Source organism: Panthera onca, chromosome E1 (assembly GCF_046562875.1).
Source record: "Panthera onca isolate mPanOnc1 chromosome E1, mPanOnc1 haplotype 2, whole genome shotgun sequence".
Taxonomy (NCBI): domain Eukaryota; kingdom Metazoa; phylum Chordata; class Mammalia; order Carnivora; family Felidae; genus Panthera; species Panthera onca.
Genome location: NC_138352.1, coordinates 25,448,977 through 25,467,743, shown reverse-complemented (window position 1 = coordinate 25,467,743; position 18,767 = coordinate 25,448,977). Strand labels below are relative to the sequence as shown.

The 18,767-nt window shown below is 51.5% G+C and overlaps 1 protein-coding gene across 3 annotated transcripts in view; it reads left to right on the top strand.

Annotated features, from left to right (window-relative positions):
• The window catches only part of TRIM16 (tripartite motif containing 16), a 44,719-nt gene that overhangs the window by 7,953 nt on the left and 17,999 nt on the right, over positions 1-18,767 (top strand). Inside the window, exons 4-5 of one of the 3 annotated variants that reach the window (XM_060647229.3) lie at positions 5,618-5,695; positions 12,529-12,793. In XM_060647229.3, the coding sequence (XP_060503212.2) occupies positions 5,682-5,695; positions 12,529-12,793 (279 nt within the window). In that variant the 5' untranslated portion in view covers positions 5,618-5,681. Of the gene's footprint in view, positions 1-5,617; positions 5,696-11,852; positions 12,794-18,767 lie in introns of those variants that run through there. The other 2 variants (XM_060647231.3, XM_060647228.3) reach the window with 2 other exon arrangements.

The following is an 18,767-nucleotide window of genomic DNA, read 5'->3' as shown; positions in this document are numbered from 1 at the left end:
CACACAGCTGGTAGGTGCTAGGCCAGAGGGATAGACAGTTAACCACCTGACAGTTCTGACTCTATCTGGATTCCTCCCATAACAAAAACACTCAAGTCCCCTGTTTAATAAGCTTGTTTCCTTCCTACTAAAACACAAGACAGTCTTTCTTTTACTCTCACGGAGGTAATAGATCCGATGTCTTCTTTTGAGCACTCTTGTTGTTTTATTTAGTCGCGGAGTCTGCATCCTGCTTTGGAGGAAGGCTGCCCCCTCAATTCCAGGAAAGCCAAATGCACAGATGTTAGGCTCCCTCCGCCCAGTCAGCTTACGGAAATACAGAGCATTCTGCAACCATCTGGTTTGCAACAATGAGGTGGAAATTGAAACCGTTTGAGCAAAGGAGGGTCCCCAGGGGGAGTGGAATTAAGACCAGAGCTTCAGTGGCTCCTGAAACCTAGCATCTTCCCCCAGGGAGAGGACTTCCCGGGCAGTGAGTTTATTATTTATAGAGAAAACAAACCATTGTCCTTGGATGGCCACAAAGAATCCTTGGAGGGAGGGGCAGGTTTTGGCTTTAGAAAGAAAAAAAAATTTTTTTTCCTTCCTTTGTTCAGGGAATGTAGGTCAAGTAGTCTTTACTTCTTATTTAAAAAAAAAAAATAGTAGGGGTGCTTGGGTGGCTGATTTCGGCTCAGGTCATGATCTCACAGTTCGTGGGTTTGCCCTGCACCGGGCTCTATGCTGAGAGTGCAGAACCTGCTGGGGATTCTCTCTCTCCCTCTCTGCCCCTACCTCGCTCATGCTCTCTTTCTCATAAATGAATGAATGAATGGAACTGATTGTAAGATTGCTGGGAGAGAGCGAACAAAACGCACATTCTCAAAGAGATTTGTAGACGTGTTCAGTTAGCATCACAGGCTCTGGAGTCAGCCTGCTAGGTTCAAATCCTGGCTCGTTCAAAAGCCAGCATAGCGTCTGGAGGCAGGTGATTCAAGCCCAATTGGCTTAAATTTATTAGTTTAATTTCCTCATCTACGAAATAGGAATAGGAATAGCACCTCTTCCTGGAGGTGGCTGTGAAGACTAGCTCACATAAGATACGTAAAGCCCTTAGCACTGATATTGATAGGAGTATTAACAATAGTGTACAGACTTTGAGCCTCATCCAAGCCCACATGCAGAGATGCATCAGCCAGCTTAGGGCCGTACATTTTCTGGATTGCTTTGAATGTCCTATTTGTGCTGCCCAGGCCCCCTCATGGTCTTCTTTACCATTCTCTGCTTGAGCTGATGAAGGAAGATTCTGGAACTTCTGGCAGCTCTGGCTTCTTGCAGGGACCCCATTTCTCCCATGCTTCCTCTCTCCTTGGGAAACCCCTTCTTCCCTGTCTGTGTGGTGCCTGGCAGTGCTTCCCCATGGGACCAGGCCTGGTTCTCTTTGTAGACAACTATAGGGACCAAGGGCCAGCTGCCCCCAGAAGTGCCACTTTGATATATTGGTTATTTTAAGTAAAGGTTACTTAAGAGACAGCCTACTCAAGAAGGACCCTCCCCCTGAAAGCAGAATAAATCTCCTGTGTGAAAGGCACCCTCCCTGTATCAGGAAGTCAGAGATTCCCTTATCACCAGAGGTGGGAACTTTAGAGCGAGAAACTGTGTATAAACAACCCTTGTTATTTTTTACTCATTTCCTCCCCCAGCCCAAATTCTGCTTAGAATTTCTCACTAATCGAGGCTCCCAAATTAAGTTTTCTTTGTCCTGTCAATTCCTCACAGATTCACTGTCTCTGTCTAAAAAAAAAAAAAAAAAAGTATAAAAACTTCCTGCCTTGGTCATTTCTTTATATCTCAGTTTCACTAGACCCAGACTGTGCACTGGGTCTCCCTGTGCACATGATAAAACCTTGATTCCCCTGCCCCCCCCCCCCCCCCATTAATCTGTCTCATGCAAATTTAATTCTTGGTCCAGCCAGGAGACCTTGAGGGTAGTGGGAGAATGTTTCCTTCCCTTCATGACACATGGGCTCCCACTGCATCCCAGACTCACTCTCCACAGCCCAGATGCCCATTTTTGTTCTCCTTGTCCCTTGGCAAGTCTGTGTCCACCTCTGGGCTGACTGGCAGCTCCCTGGGAGTTGCTGGGTTTGGGCGATTTTCAAGCCCTGCTTTGATCAGAACCAGCGCTTCCAGTCCCATACATGCCCACAGGCACACAGACTGTGGTCAATGCTTTGACTCCTTTTCCTTTTTTTTTTTTTTTTTTTTTAATGTTTATTTAGTTTTGAGAGAGAGAGAGAGACAGAGCTCAAGCTGGGGAGGGTCAGAGAGAGAGGGAGACACAGAATCCGAAGCAGGCTCCAGGCTCTGAGCTGTCAGTACGGAAGCCCAATGTGGGGCTCGAACTCACGAACTGTGAGGATCATGACCTGAGCCGAAGCTGGACGCTCAACTGACTGAGCCACCCAGGTGCCCCTATTTTCCACTCACTCTGCTCTCTGGGGGTCAGGATGCTGAGGCTCCCCCATGTTGCCATCCGTACATCTTTTTTATTTATCTGACATCAGACACTTGTGTTCTCTGGGTCTGAGTTTTCTTATTCATAAATGTTGGGAAGGAGGAGTGTGGAGAGGATGATTTTCTAAGGTTCCTTCCATCTCTGAAGGTCTGCACCTCACTAGTAAATCAAAGAGGCCCCCCCCCCCCATCCCGACCCTGCACACTGCTTGGCTCCTCCCCGTCCAGAAGCCCGACTGCCCTGGCCATTAGCTTTACTGAGCTGCTGTTTCGGCTCCCATTTTGACTGGGCCTGGATGGGCTATCTAACTTCCAGAAAGCCAGCAGTAACCAAAACAACAGTCAGCTTAGGGTCTCTGGGGAAGCCAAACTGGGAACCCATCTTCCATCTCCAGGGCAAGGGAGAACATTCGTTACTTTAAAAGACTGATTTCATGGGACACCTGGGTGGCTTAGTCGGTTGAGCATCCGGCTCTTGATTTCTGCCCCGGGCTGGGGTCTCACGGTTTGTGAGTTCAAGCCCCATGTCGGGCTCTGTGCCGACAGTGCAGAGCCTGCTTGGGAATCTCTCTCTCTCTTCCTCTCTCTCTGCTCCCCCCGCCCACCTTCTCTCTCTGAAAATAAATAAATTAAAAAAAAAAAGATTTATTTCTCTTGTTACAGGCAGGTTATTTTGCCACTGTAGGCCTAACCCATAAAGATCATGAGAATTTAACTTGCGTGATTGCTTTGGGCTTTATTATACCACGGTTCTTGGAGTTGTTACGGAGGTTGATCCCGAGATTCAACAGAGCATAGTCAGACGAATGTGCTAACTGTATACCACAGAAGGGTCTGAAATCTATTAAGAACCGGGGAGTGTGGTCAAATTCCTCAGCTCTCCATTTCCAGGCCACTGGAGACTCCCCATGATGAGGTCCAGCTGTGGCTCCTGGTGGCCCCAGGGTTTGAGAAGAGGTGGTCAAGGTCACCCTGGCCACACCTATTTGGCAAACAAGAAGGAGCCTGGGCACAACCCAGTACTAGCCCTTCTGTAGCTTAGGGAAGAAACAACCTTGATGTACTTGCTTTGCTGTATAGGGGCCGAGGGCAGGGCCGAGGGCTGGCTTCCCCAAGATGGGCCACTTTGGCACGGAGATTACCTTGAGTTAAAAAGCAGTTGGGGCTCCTGGGTGGCTCAGTTGGTTAAGTGTCCAACTTCGGCTCAGGTCATGATCTTGTTGCATCCACACGACTCCTGAAACAGAATGCTAGGGGCACCAGTGACAGTCACAACGAAGTTTATTGCAATGAGAGGCAAGGCCGACCGATCGGGACCAACACTTTTGATCAGAGTGCGGCCTCGGACAGCCGGGGTACAGAGTTTTTATAGCCGATCACATCGTTTTATCATCACCTGGGAACAGAACAAAGAAATAGTTCCCAGATGAGTTAGAAACAGTTCCCGGATGGGGTGGTTATTTTAGACTTTCTGCCCTTAGGTTGCAACCAGTGGATCTCCTTGACCCTGCCTCTGATGCTTTGAACTTTTGTTTCCTTAGCTGGTGAAGCCTAATTTACAGGAGTATGAAGTGTAATTTACAAGAGTAAAGGAAGGCTGTTATCTCTTAAGCTGTTATCTCTCAAGCTACAGGTTAGCCCTACACTACAGTTTAACCCTTACAATCTCGTGGTTTGTGAGTTTGAGCCCCACCTTGGGCTCTGTGCTGACAGCTTGGAGCCTGGAGCCTGCTTCAGATTCTGTGTCTCCCTCTCTCTCTCTCTGCTCCCTCCCCCAGTTGTGCTCTCTCTCTCTCTCTCTCTCTCTCTCTCTCAAAGATAAATACACATTTAAAAAAATGCAGTGAAAAACCCCAGCAGATTTAGGAGAAGCTTTTTACCTCCCCCACAACTGCCTAAGAGAATTCAGCCTAAAAGCTCCAGGAGAGCAGAGAGCTGCATAATGGCATGAATGGGGAGGCATGGTGCACGGTGGACAAGAGGGACCCGGCAAGACCTGTTTGATCAAAGTCCTCTACGTGCCATCCTTTCTGAGTGGCCCAGCAAACACTTATTTACCAAACATTAACTAACTCTCCGGCATCTTCCTCTGAATTGCATTTTCTTTTCCCTTTAAGCCCCAGACTCCTCCCTACCCCGTTTTCCTTAGTTCAGAATGACATACACACCTCACTTTGCCTGACTGTCTTTGCAATTTCCAAGTCTGCCTGGATGCCCCGTGTGTACAAAAGCTAATTTGATCTCCTGTTTATCGGCCTCGTGTTACTTTGATCTTTAGTCTGGCTAGAGGGACTTGAAGGGCAGAGGAAATTCTGCGTCGCCGACAGTTGGAGGCTGTCTGTAGGTAAAGGGGAGTTGAAGCTGATTTGGGCTGTTTTTTTCCAGCCAAAGCAGGAGGCCTTCAGGCATTCGCTGGGCGCTGGGCAAGACAGACCCTATTTGAGTGTGCAACCCTGTCTTCCGAACCAACATGGATGTCCCTGTGACTTAGAGAAGGCTTGTGCAACACCCTGGGGCAGCCCTTCCTTCCCGAGGGGACCACAAAGAGATAGGAGGCTAGGGGGTCGGGGTAAGGACTGCTTATAACCATCATGTGCCAAAACTAAGTGCCATGATCGTTCCGGTCCTTAAGCTCTGTTCTACCTTTCAGTTTGTTCTCTTGTTTTGCCAGCGAGAACCAACCACCAAACACAATCCAAGAGGCCATCTTCTGATTTTAGGAGAAAAGGAGGGCTGGGGATCAGTTTGCTGATAACGATCCCAGGCCAGAAAGTCCATGGGGCTCCCATCCCCAGGTGAACCAGGAACATTGTGAGGTGGTTTCTGGAAGAATGATCTATCTTCTGGTTCCGTGGTTCCCAGACGTTGGGATCTTTGGCAGAAAAATGGCAGAGTGAATTTGGAGGATTGTCTTAGACGTAACTCTTCCAGATACCCCCACCCACACTGTTATCACCAGAGGTTCATAAAAGATGAGGGGTTTCGTTCCAGAAAAGGGCACAGGACACAAGCTCAATAAAGTGTAATCCCTTACAATCAATCACATTCAGATTTATGACGATTTCATTATATTATTTGTATTTTCTCAGTCTGATGGACTGATTTTTCTTAATTTCTACAGGCTCACGGACAGATATTATCTACATTTGTGAATCACAGCCCTGTGTGGCTCAGCAGAGACGCAAATGAAAAAAATCTGGTGAGATTTTTGTTTTTTCTTTTAAAAGTTTATTTATTTTGAGAGAGAGAAAGAGCAGGGGAGAGGCAGAGAGAGAGGGAGGGAGAGAGAATCCCAAGGAGGCTATGCACTGTCCGGGCAGAGCCTGACACGGGGCTTGAACTCGTGAGCCATGAGATCATGATCTGAGCTGAAATCAAGAGTCGGACGCTCAACTGACTGAGCCATCCAGGTGCCTCTGGTGAGATTTTTGTTTTTTGTTTTAAAATATTTTATTTATTTTTAAGACAGAGAGAGACAGAGCATGAGTGGGGATGGGGCAGAGAGAGAGGGAGACACAGAATCTGAGGCAGGCTCCAGGCTCCGAGCTGTCAGCACAGAGCCCGACGCGGGGCTTGAACTCATGAACTGTGAGATCATGACCTGAGCCGAAGTTGGACGCTCAACCGACTGAGCCACCTGGGCACCCCGAGATTTTTGAAGAGACAAATGGGAAGCTGTTTGCTTAGGAGAAAAGCTTGAGGAGTTTCTTTAGCCAGAAACTGCCGTGTAGAGTCCTTGGGTTGAGAAAGTTCTTTTTGAACTGTTCCAGATTCCCCAAGGTGATGACCTTAAACCAGCAAACTGGAGGGAATCAGTTGGCATTTATTGTTTACATACCTTTTAGGGAGTTTGCCAGTTTGTGGGATTATTTGTCACAAAGTCAACTGGAGAAGAAAGATTAATAATGACCTGCCTACCTACAAATTGGTTAGAAAATGGCTTGTTAGAATTCGAATCCTCAAAATTCTAGGTAGGGAAACCTCCCTTAATTCTGGAAAGGAATACCAAACCACCACTTGGCTCTCACATTCCTGGAGGCAGGTCTGACTCAGAAAAGGATACCTAGGCGACATCATGTTAGTTTTGTAAAGAAGAGAGAGACACTCTACCAAATACAAGGGCAAAAGTTTGGGGTGGATGTGAGTGGTGTCCAGTTAACCCTGGACTGAGCCTCGCCGCCACAGGACCATTCCTTTGCTTGAACTGATCTCAGTGAATTGCGTAGAATCATCTCCTGGTGGAAGGAGCCGTCACAACGCCCTGCTTTCCGTCACAACGCCCTGCAGCTGTCACAATGCCCCGCAGGACTTGGAGGTCAGAGCTGAACTGACCAGAGTCAGGAGTGGGAAGAGAATGGCACCCAGAACTTCGGGGTCACTTCTTGCTGCTGGAGGGGTCAAGCAAGACTCTCTCTCAGTGACCGTGGAAGGCAGATGGCTTCGGTTAGAGCCCCGGCTCCTCATAAGAGCCTGGAACAGGAAATGGACAAGGGTCAGAAAGAGTCTACCTTCTAGTTAGAAGGGACCTTAGGCAGATCAGAGGAGCCTGTAGGGGCAGGTGAGCCATACAGGGTCCCTCATTCATTCATTCATTCATTCATGCACGCATTCAGCAGACCTATAGCACAAATGATACATAGTCATTCACTCATTCACTCAAGTGACAGGTGCTGGATAAACAGTGGGGGGTGGGGTAAAAAGGCCAGTGGTCTGGCAAGGCTTTGCTGGGGGCGGGGCATGAAATTGAGACCCATGGGTCTGAGTTGTTAAGGGCACGTAAGTTCAGGAGAAAAAAAAAATTCTTTTTATGGAAAATACTAGAGTATGTTTGCAAATTGATGGCAGCTATCCAGTGGAGAGGGCCAGAGTAAGGGTGCAGGAAGGAGTGTAACGGAAGGGCAGAGTCCCTGCTAAGGCGAGTGGAAGAGGGGAGAGTCCATTGCACTTGAGGAAGGACTTAGACTTTTATAGACCTAGAGACTGTGCTGCCACTGCAGAGGGAGGGAGGGAGGGGAGAGGCGACAGGAGCAGTGGCTTTGATTGCACTTTGCACGGAAAGCATGAGCCCAGATCCTCTGCACAAAGGGGAGGTAGGAAGAAGGAAGAGGGTTGAGAAGTGAGGGAGGGAAGAGACAGCTTACCTAGAAGAACACAGCAGGATGGCTATGCAATGGGGGGGGTCGGGGGGTTGGGAGGGAGCGTGGTGCTGGAGGGTAATTAACCATCGATCGATTGATCTTGAATTTACCGGTTGCCTCTCTGTGCAATTGGGGATTTTACTCCAATGACCCTCACCTTGAAATGCAGGCTCAAGGAAGGTGGAAAGGGGGCCTATTTGGCATTCTGGGGGTTGCCAGGAGGCTGACATGGAGGGTGGAAAGGGGACCGTGCTTGTGCCGAGCCATGGAATCTAAAAGAAGCTGAGAGGAACGTGAAGACATGAGGCAGGGGATGACAAAGAGGACCTGGCGAGGGGCAGTGCGTTATTGGCCTGCTGGACCCGAGGCGCCTTCTTCCGAGGGGCGTTGCTTTTTTTTCTTTTTAATGTTGATTTATTTTTGAGCGAGAAATAACTTGAGCGGGGGAGGGGCAGAGAGCGAGTGGGGGACAGAGGATCCAAAGCAGGCCCCGGGCTGACAGCACACAGCCCAGATACAGGGCTCAAACTCGCGAACCGTGAGATCCCCACCGAGCTGAAATTGGACGCTCAACCAACTGAGCCACCCAGGCGACCCCCTGGGGCATTTAAGCGAGGGAGCTTACAGGTAGAGTCAGAGCGTAAACTTTCCCATTCCTGATTTTGGAGACAGAGGTTTCTGGTGAATGCAAAACGCGTAGGTGAGGAAGGAAGGAATTCTAACACGGGCTACACCAGGGATGGACCCTAGGGACCTTATGCCGAGGGACACAAGCTGGACCCAGAAGGAGGAAGACCGTATGAGTCCACTTATGTGGGGTAACCTGGAATCATCAGATCCACAGAAGCAGAACGTCAAAGGCTGGCTGCCAGGGAGGGGGCTGGGGTGGGGACAGAGGGTCGGGGAGTTAGGCTTGAATGGGGACAGTTTCAGTTGGGGAAGAGGGAAGGAGTCTGCAGACAGACGGCGGTGAGGGCGGTACAAAATGTGGATGTACTTAACATCACCAAAACGGTTAAGGAGGGCACGTTTGATGTCATGTGTATTTTACCACAGTTAAAAAAAAAAAAAAATCCACGTGTGACCATAGAGTGGGCGGCCGACGAAAAGGTCCTCAGCAATGAGGTGGCCACAGAAACACGCAGGGGTGCAGGCTCTGAGAAGGGCGGCAGGGCAGGGTTGGAGAGGGAGGCTGTGGTCCAGGAGCTTCAGGGTCCCATGAATAAGGGGCATGGCGGGGAGGTGGGTAGAGGCTGGTGGCTGAGTGGGGGGGGGGGGCAGTAGACAGGAGGGCTCGGGGGGACAGCCGTCTGCATGTTGTGATTGGGGAGCATGGACGATGCCCACCCGGCCCTGGCTCGTGAAGGGGAGAGAAGGAACACAGCCGGTTGAGAGGTGGCAGGAGACTTTGGGACAAGCCCAATGCAAGTTAGGTCAAGTGGGCAGAGGGAACTGTCTGAGAAAGACTGAGGATATTGGGGTGCCCCCGGGCTGCAGCAGGAGGAGAGGGGTGGTTATGGGGAACGCTTGGTTCAACAGGGAATTGCGGGTTTCAGAGATCCGCAGGACGTCAGCCCCAATCTTCTGGTGCCCAAGTGTTGAGCCAGGGTATCGGAGGCCTAGTGAAACGCATCACCTCCCCAGGAAGAAGGCTCAGAGCTCAGGGCCACCACTGTCATCTGGAAGGTTGTGCTTCAAGGCCGGGGGGTGCAGGGGATTTAGAAGCCGTGGGGAATTCTGTGGTCCCCACAGGGCTAGACGCAGGCCTCCAGAGGACCTCCACTCTCCCAGTAAGCTCGGACGTGAACTCAGAGGCAACACGGTTCCCCCAGAGAGCCCAACCAGGCCTCTGTTTGCTAGACCTGACGGAGGCTGACATGCTCATTTTATGCATGGGGAAGCTCACGTTTTGTGGGGACAAAATATATTCTCAGGCCAGGCTGGGACTGAAATTCAGATTTCCTGTCCTCCAGGCCGCCATGGACCCTCTGCTACCTTAGGCTCCAGTGGGGAGGCAGAGAAGGGCTGAGTATGCCCACAACTGCCCTTTAGGGTTGGCGGTAGAGAATGGGGCAGGCAGGGAAACTGCGTAAAAGGAGAGAGGGTGGAGGGCGCCTGGGTGGCCCAGTGGGTCGAGCGTCCAACTTCGGCTCAAGTCATGATCATACGGTTCGTGGGTTCCAGCCCCGAGTCGGGCTCTGTGCTGACAGCTGGGAGCCTGGAGCCTGTTTTGGATTCTGTATCTCCCTCTGTGTCCCTCCTCTGCTCATGCTCTCCGTCTCTGTTTCAAAAGAAAGAAAAAAAGGGAAGGAAGGAAGGAAGGAGAGAGGGTGGGAAGGAGAAGGCAAAGGAAAGAATGGGAGGCAGGGGAGAGGAACCAGGCTGGCTGTCTCAGTGCCCTCTGATCAGCCCTGGAGGCTGTGGAACGGGTCAGGCAAGCCACTTTCCCTCCTCCTCCCGAGAAAGATCAAAGGCTCTAAGCTTGTGGGTGGACCAGTTCCGCTGCAGTGGAACTGTCTTTCTACAAAAAGGATAGGAAGGAAGGCAGCCTTGTCCGCTAATACTGGAGAAAGTTCTGAGGAACAGTGTGAACCCGCAGAAGCCAGTTCCTTTCCCTCCTGGCTGAGGGAGTCTAAAAACCAACCATGCAGTTAAATACAGGGAAACCTCTTCTTGGGGGGCGGGGGGGGGGCTCTTCAACAGTGGATGACAGTATTCAGGACAGGGACACTTTGGAAACTTTATATTGCTAGAAAGGGCTGCTTGTAGGCAATCATGATGTGAATATTCGATGCATGTGGAAAATATAACAGGGCTGCAGCTGAGAAGGATTTTTACAGTCTCAGTTCTGTCCAACTCTGAGCAGCCTCTGGACTTCTCGAATGTTTGGGATGGCTGCCCATCTGGCAGATACGAAGAATAATGTGTATCCCCACCCAGTGGCGATGCCTGGGAGCGCCTTTCTTTTAAGGGGTTGGATGCTTCCTGGCTCATCCTCTGGCCATGGGTTATGGGCTGAATTGTGTCTTTCTCTCCCAAATTTATATGTTGCATTCCTGACTCCCGGTACCTCATAAGATGATGACTGTATCTGGAGACAGGGTCTTTAAAGTGGTAACGAAGCGGTGTCTGGGTGGCTGAGTTGGTTGAGTGTCTGACTTCAGCTCAGGGCATGATCTCCTGGTTTGTGAGTTCGAGCCCTGCATCGGGCTCTCTGCTGTCAGTGTGGAGGCCGCCTCAGATCCTCTGTCCCCCTCTCTGTCTCTGCCTCTCCCCTGCTCACACATGCTCATGCTCTCTCTCTCTCTCTCAAAAATAAACACATTAAAAAAAAAAATCAAGTGGTAATGAAGAGTCGGTCACTAGGGTGGGCCCTAATTCAATATGACTGGTGTCCTTATAAGAAGAGGAGATTAGGACACAGAGACCCACCCAGAGGGAAGGCCATATGAAAACATGGGGAGAAGACGGCCATCTGTAAGCCAAGGAGAGAGACCTCAGAAGAGACCAACCCAGCTGACACCCTGATCTTCAATTTTAGCCAAAAGAACCATGAAACAATTAATTTCTGTTGTTTATATCAAACCAGTCTGTGGTACTCTGTTATGGCAGTGTGGGGAAACTCACACGCTGTGTCCAGCAACACTTTATTAAGTGGGCAAAGGGGCTGTTTCTTGGGACATACCTCTTTCTAGGAACCATGGGGTGGGAGGCATGGCCTGGGAGAGCTGTCTGAATGGAGCTTTATGTAGAAGGAGACACATTCTTCCCTGACTCTCTGATCCCCTCTGAACACACTTTTGCGAGAAGGTGATGTGGCCAAGGTCAGGGTCAGAGGCGTATATCCTCCTTTTCCTAGATGCCTCATGTCTGGTTCTATGAGATGGGAAGGGCCTGCCATATCGTTGACGTCCTTGTAAGGACTTCTAAAAATGTAGTTTAGATCCCTTTAAAAAATGCCAACAGGGGTGCCTGGGCGGCTCAGTCGGTTAGGCATCAGACTCTTGACTTCAGCTCAGGTCACAATGTCATGGGTCACGAGATCGAGCCCCACATGGGGCTCTCCTCTGATAGCCCAGAACCGGCTTGGGTTTCTCTCTCTCCCTCCCTGCCCCTACCCCGCTTGCCCATGCGCTCTCTCAAAATAAAGAAATAAACTAAAAAAACAAAACAAAACAAAACGCAAAGAAAAAATTTAACCTGTCAAGCCACGTAAAGCGACGCATGCTTTTTACGGCAGAGCTCAGGAATCTCTAATTCTTTCCGGAGCAGCCACAGACACACGTGGTCTTCGGCTGAGCCCATGGGGTTCCAATGATTCACGCAAGAATAGAAGTTTTGGGGCTGGACCCGAGGAGGGGCCGGAGCCCATGGGGAGATGTTCTGAGTGGCCACGGGCAGCCCGAATAACCTAGCCGCCTCGCCTCGTCATCAGGGCCCTGGCTGCCGGCCAAGCCCCGGGCAGAGTAATGACTAACTGGGCTTCCTCCGGGAGGGCGGAAACAGTTCAACTCCTGTGACAGCTGCAGTCAGTTAGGCGTGGTTTTCTCGTCTGACTCGGGCTGTGCAGATCCCGGCCCGAGGGGCAGAGGAAGGACAGCCTCGCCGCCAGAGTCTTCCAGATGGCCGAGCTGGACCTCATGGGTCCAGGGCCACTGCCCGGGATCAGCGCTCACCCTCTGGCCACTGTCAGCCCAGACTCTGGGTCGACCAGCCCGGCCGAAGAAGAGGACACGGGCTCCCTGGGGAGCCCCCAGGGGGAGCCAGAAGCACAGGACGGCGGCTCTGAAGGGCAGGGGGCTCCAGATAGCGGCACTGCTGGGGAGGAAGAGGAGGAGGAGGAGGAGGAGGAGGAGGAGGAGGTCCTGTGTGACTTCTGTCTCGGCACCTGCAGGGTGAAGGCGGTCAAGTCCTGCCTGACCTGCATGGTGAACTATTGTGAGGAGCACCTGCGGCCTCACCAGGAGAACAGCAAACTGCACAGCCACCAGCTGACCGAGCCCGTGAAGGACCGGGACCTGCGCACCTGCCCTGCCCACCGCAGCCCGCTGGTCGCCTTCTGCCGCCCCGATGGGCAGTGCGTCTGCCAGGAGTGCGGCCAGGACGAGCACAGGGGCCACGCCTTGGTCTCCTTGGATGCCGCCCGCAGGGACAAGGAGGCGAGTGCTGGGGTCCATCCAGGAGAGGGAGGTGGGGAGATGGTGTCCCGGGGAGAGGCTGGACCCCCCCCCCCCCACCCCGCATTGCAGCTCCTGGGGCTGCCGACTTCACTATGGCTGTTGGTCCAGCGTAAATACCTATTGCACTTGCCCTTGCACTTGGAACAGGTCACTCTGGTCCTGTCTCCCTCCCGCCGTCCCCATGCTGGGTGTGTGTGTGTGTGTGTGTGTGTGTGTGTCCACGCTTGCTAGCTTTCTGCAGTGGATCTGCGTTTGGGTGTAGCGTGCTGGCGTTGGAGAGCTTTGGGCAGTGACGTCTCCTTCTGGCTGGATCCGTGTGGCAAGTAATGAAATGCACACCTTGGCAGAAGTTCAAGAGAAAAAAAAAAAAGCCAAACCTTTCGCCTGATTTCTCTTTTCCCCTTTACCCCACCCGGGAGACCAGTAGAAAGTGCCCCTCTAGAGACCCCCGGTGTGAAGTCTGATCTGAGAGCTTAAAAAAATGCCAAGGTAGCACAGAATTGGACACTTACCTTCAGGTCCGATGTCAAGGACGGCTTAACTGAGGGAAAATGGAAGTTCCTCATCAGATAGGGGTGCCAGGAGAGGCTGAGAGACACCACGCACAGAGCCTGTAATTTTATTCCCATCAGATAGAGAGACTGTTTCTAGAACAACTGGCTTTTCTTTGCCCTAAAGCTGATAGCCTGGAGAAGTTCTTGAGAATGGGTTTAGTTACTGTGTATTCTTTGTTTCTCATACTTTGACTCTCCGTGAGCGCTTTTTTATTTTTTTTTCCTTCAGTAGGGAAGTGCAGTTGACTTTTCTCCCACATTCCTTATGTTCATACTGCTGACAGCTCCCCGTTTACACTACACAGGGCGGGAGACCCACCACAACTCCTCTTCAGTCCAATGTTCCTGGGCAGCAAAGGGAAGGACTTTCTGGGAAGAACGCTTTACTTGCCAGAGTCCCTCCTCCGTGTCCTTTCTCAGGCACAGATTTTCTCCAGGGTTAGTGGGAATTGTTCTGGAAAGCTCTGTAGCCCAGGGGTCAATGAGTCACCATCTCCAGCTCAGGAAGGCACTTGCCAAGTGCCTCCAGTGTTTCCAGGTTAGAGAATGTCAAGTCAGGAAAGCAGGTCACTGCCACTCATGACCAGGATGAATGAGGCTGTTTCGTAATCCTGGAGAGGCTCTCTATCAACAGGTCAAAGGAAAAAGCTCTACATAGTTGAGCCAAGTGGGCTTCAGTAAGCATTGCCGTGTGCTAAATACTCTGTAGATTTTCTCCTCCAATCCTCAGATCACTCTATGGGGTGTCATTTCTTTTTATCGCCTCCACGTTTTCCCGAACTCATACAGGCAACTGAGTCATGGGATGAGGCGTGGAAGCTTTTGGGAAGGCACCCTACTCGGGGGACATGAGTGAAGGACCCTAACCAAGATCACAATATTGTAACTTTCTGTTTGGTACCGAAATCCTGCCACACATATAGTAGAGATATTAGTACAAAGTGTCCTGTGTCTGGATATTGTTATATTTACCTGGAAAAAGTGATGGGTGTACATGTTGAAAGCCAGTCTCCACCAAAGGTTGCAATAGACCATATCAGGAAAAGGTCTCCCTCCCATCCTGGATCCCCTCGCTTCCTTCCTCAGTTAAACACTACTGTCTCGACTTTCTTCTGTTTCCTTTCAGAAATATTCTGTGTCTGTACTGGCAAGGGATACAATATGGATATTTAAAAAAAATTTTTTTTTTTAAAGTTTATTTAGAGAGATGTAGAGATAGATAGAGAGACTGAGAGTGGGAGAGGCAGAGAGAGAGAGAGAATTCCAAGCAGCCTCCATACCATGTGTGGGGTTGAAACTCATGAACTGTGAGATCATGACCTGAGCCTAAAGCAAGAGTTGGACACTTAACCAACTGAGCCACCCAGGTGCCCCGCAATCTGGCTTTTAAACAATGAAAACTGATGCACCACAGGGAGGGTAATTGTACTTCCGAGCAGGGGACAGTTGCGTAAAGCGTGTTTGGAACCCCGGATTCAGACATCCTAGGGGAGAGCTGTGTAAGGTGAAATAAAAACTTGGTACAGGAGCTCTAGAGTCATTTTTTTGGTGCCGAAAAGCCATCACGGTTATAGGTACAATGCAACAGCCCCACCCCCCAGACTTGTGCTGAAGGCCCCAGTTCACAACCTCCGCCTTGCCGGTCTGCACGACAGAGCTCTTGTCCTTTCCATCCCGTGCCCTTGTTTTCAGCTCAGAGAGCAAGCCCACGTCCTAAGTGCAGCCAGACTCTTGTTGGCTCTACCAAATCTTAGGAGCCAAAAGCTTTCTCAAAAGGAGCCCAAGAGACCAGCCCAGAAGACCCAGTGGCTTGATGAGGCTGTAACCGCCACCGGGACTATTTTGAAAGTTGTACTTGACATCATTAAGGTTCCAGAAGCTTGGTATGCCCTTCAGCTAGCGCCGGCCTGATGGAGTCCTTTGCAGCGAAGGTCACTTTGGGTAGTGCTGAGGGCTAATTACTGAAGCAGGCACATTGTCTCAGGAAAGTGCAAACGGCAGGGTCAGCCACGAGGACACAAAAGCCGCTGAGATCCTGCATCAGAGTGACAGAGCCACTGATTTCTCCGTTAACCAAGGGAGCCCCTGCTGAGGCTCCTCGGGTCTCCGGCTACTCCAGTGGGGGCAAAACCTCAGGATTCGGGGAGTTGGGTGTTCTTTGCTATATGTTCCGTCCTGCTGGGCTTCCAGAGCCCGGCTCTTCCTGATGGGGACCCCTCGACACTTCTCTCCGCCCCGGGCCGGCTTCCTGAGGCCCCTCAGTGCAGTTGGCCTTGCGCACCGGCTGCTGATTTCCCGTGCCTTCTCTGAATCGCGGGCATGCTGCCACGAGAACGAAACTGGGTGCGTGCGTGCGTGCGTTCATGCATGTGTGCATGCCTGGTGAACGCTTCCTGACCCAGGAAGTGCACGTGCTTCTTTCCTGTTCTCCCTCAAGCTTATCAAACCATCATTGATTGCTTCCTATGGGCTAAGTGTGAGACCACACTGTCTGTCCTCGGGGAGCTTGGACTCTAACGAGGAAGCCAAGGAATGTTCCATGGCTCCCCGGAGTGCCAGAGGGCTGAGGCAGCAGAACAGCTACATGTTCCAAGGACGGAGTTGTCACCAGGAATGAGGCCAGGGCAGGGTTCTCAGAGAGGGGGACGACCTGTCTTGGATCATGCGTCCACTAGTGACAGGCCATTACATTCAGCCTCAGCATTGGTTCCAGAAAGTTCAGGACTGGGCGTGGCCCACGGACAGTCTCCAGGTAGAGCAGGAGCCAAGTTTCTGTGAGCCACACGAACCAGCGTTGTCCTCGGCCCATTCTCTGGTAGCCAAAAGGCGGCTGATTGGAGGCCACTCAGGAAAAGAACGTCTTCTGGAAGTTCTGAGAAATGTTTTGGACTCAGTATTATTACATAACTTGTTTTTCCTTAGACATTCTACCAGGGTGTATATCTCAGGGAGGATGTTCTGTTTGGCTGGACTGGCATGTGGTAGGTTCTGACCAATCCACTGAGGAATGAAGTCAGCCCGGGTAGAACTCTTGTGCTACCAAGTGCAACCTCTCCAGAACGACCAACCAACGTTGTGTGGATGGAAATACAAAGGAACCGACACCACCTGGAATTTTCTTCTCCCTTCGCCTTCCCTCCGCTATTCCTGCCTGCACCTCTGACCTGAAGTCTGACCCCTGAGCTCTGGGTGCTACCTTCCGCAAGAACAATTCTGTTAACCTATTCCTGTGGCCCTGAACCAGAGGAGAAGCTAAATGATCTGACGGGGGGAGGGGGACGCCGGGGTGGCTCAGTCAGTTAAGCATCCAACTTCAGCTCAGGTCATGATCTCCCGGTCCGTGAGTTCGAGCCCCGCGTCGGGTTCTGTGCCGACAGCTGAGAGCCTGGAGGCTGCTTTGGATTCTGTGTCTCCCTCTCTCTCTGCCCCTCCCCTGCTCACACTCCGTCTCTGTCTCTGTCTCTCTCTCTCAAAAAGAAAATAAAAACAAAATAAATTAAAAAAAATGCACTGACATGGAGAGATCACATAACCAGCAATGGCAGGTTTCAACACTCCAAATACTGTGCCTCTTGTACATTTGTCATTACCTTGCTGATGTAGACAGTGCCGTCCCGTCTAGGACTGTCTTCAGTCATTGACGCCACTGTCTGGCTTTTGTGCGGGGTCCACCCTGCCCCCCCCCGGAAGTGTGTACAGATGACATCTTGGGAAACCCTAAAGCCAGAGCCTGGGGCACCCTGTCATTTTCTAGGAACAGGATTAACTGGAGATACAGGTCTCCCCAAGCGGCCCCACCTTTTGTGGTAATCCCAGCGCCTTCCCCTGGGGTGACTCACTCAGAGAGGTCCCCACTAGGTAGTCAGGAGTCCTTTTCTCCTTTTATGGCAGTCTGCAGGCAACGGAGAAGGCCCGTTCCCCGGCTCCTCTCTGGGAGCGTCCCTGTGCTCCGCATCAGGCTGGGGCTGCCCGTGTCGTCCGCTGCCAGGCTGTGTTTCCGCTCTGTCTCCTACCACCTTTAAACAAGCACGTCACGTTTCTCCCCTTCCCTGGGACAGGTCACTGTATAAGCCTTTTATTTATTTACTTCTTTTAATGTTTATTTGTTTTTGAGAGAGAGAGAGCACAAGTAGGGGAGGGGCAGAGAGAGAGAGAGAGAGAGAGAGAGAGAGAGAGAGAGAATCTATAGCAGGCTCGAGGCTCTGAGCTGTCAGCACAGAGCCGGACGCGGGGCTCGAACCCGTGAACCGTGAGATCATGACCTGAGCCGAAGTCAGACGCTTAACCGACTGAACAACCCAGGTGCCCCTGTGTAAGCCATTTAGATAGACCAGGATTCCATGACTGCTCCCAAAAGGCCAGACCCTCCCTCCGCCTCCAAATAGGTCTGGGGTGGGGAGGTCGTGAGGCTCCCTCAGTTCCAAGTCAGCATCCCAGGTCCTGAGCAAAACGAAACAAAATAAAACAAAGCAAAGGAGTTACCTGCCCCCTGCAGAGGGGGACAAAGCCTCCTTCCTGCCTCCCTATACCCTCACAAGGGGGCCTGGAATACCCCCAAGCTTCTGTAGGAAAAAGCAGAGAGCATTTATGCCCTCTGAGTTCCCTTAGGGCCAAATGACACACAGCTTCAAACGCAGACAGAACCTGTTGAAAGCAGTTAAAACTATTCTTTTTGTGCCGATTCATGCCCTTGTGGTCGGGCCTTTGAAGGTTGCAAAGGTTTCGGCTTTATGTGTTCGCACACTTCTTGGCAGAAAGGTGCTCGGGGAGTCTCCGGAAGGAAGAGTGAAGCAGGTGGTGGGGATCGGGGTGGGCAAACCCAAGGTTCTCGGGCAGGCACTTGGCTTGGGCGGGAGGGCTCGCTCTGCCTGCCTCCAGGCGCGATGAGCGCGTGATGGGACACAGCCATGGTGGCACCACCCGGGACAAGAAGGGGCGGCCACGAAGGCCTCACTGACGTTGGTGGAGCACGAGCAGCGTGCCAGCTACAAGGGCAAGTTCACAGTCACGCCCGCTGTGTCATTCGATCCTCACAAAACCCCCATGAGTGAGGTGCCTCAGTTATCCCCATTTCACAGGTGAGGCAGTGGAAGTCAAGAGGCGCTAAGTAGATTTTCCACTGCCAAGTAGAAGACCTGGGGTCCCTACCCTTGGCTCCAGCTCGTACTCCTTGTCCGGTTATTCCGGGGGCAGGGGGGCTGGGCTCCACTGCACTGATAGACTGTGTGACCTTGATTAGGTGGCTTCACGGTATCATCTGTGAGATGGAGGTAATGGTGTTTACCTGCTGTGGGTGTGCTCGGGACGATAGGAGGTGATCCACCTAAATGCTTGAAGTGATGGCCAGTTGCCGCACAGCAGACGTGCTCACCGCCTTTTTAGGGGATCTGTGCCGAGTT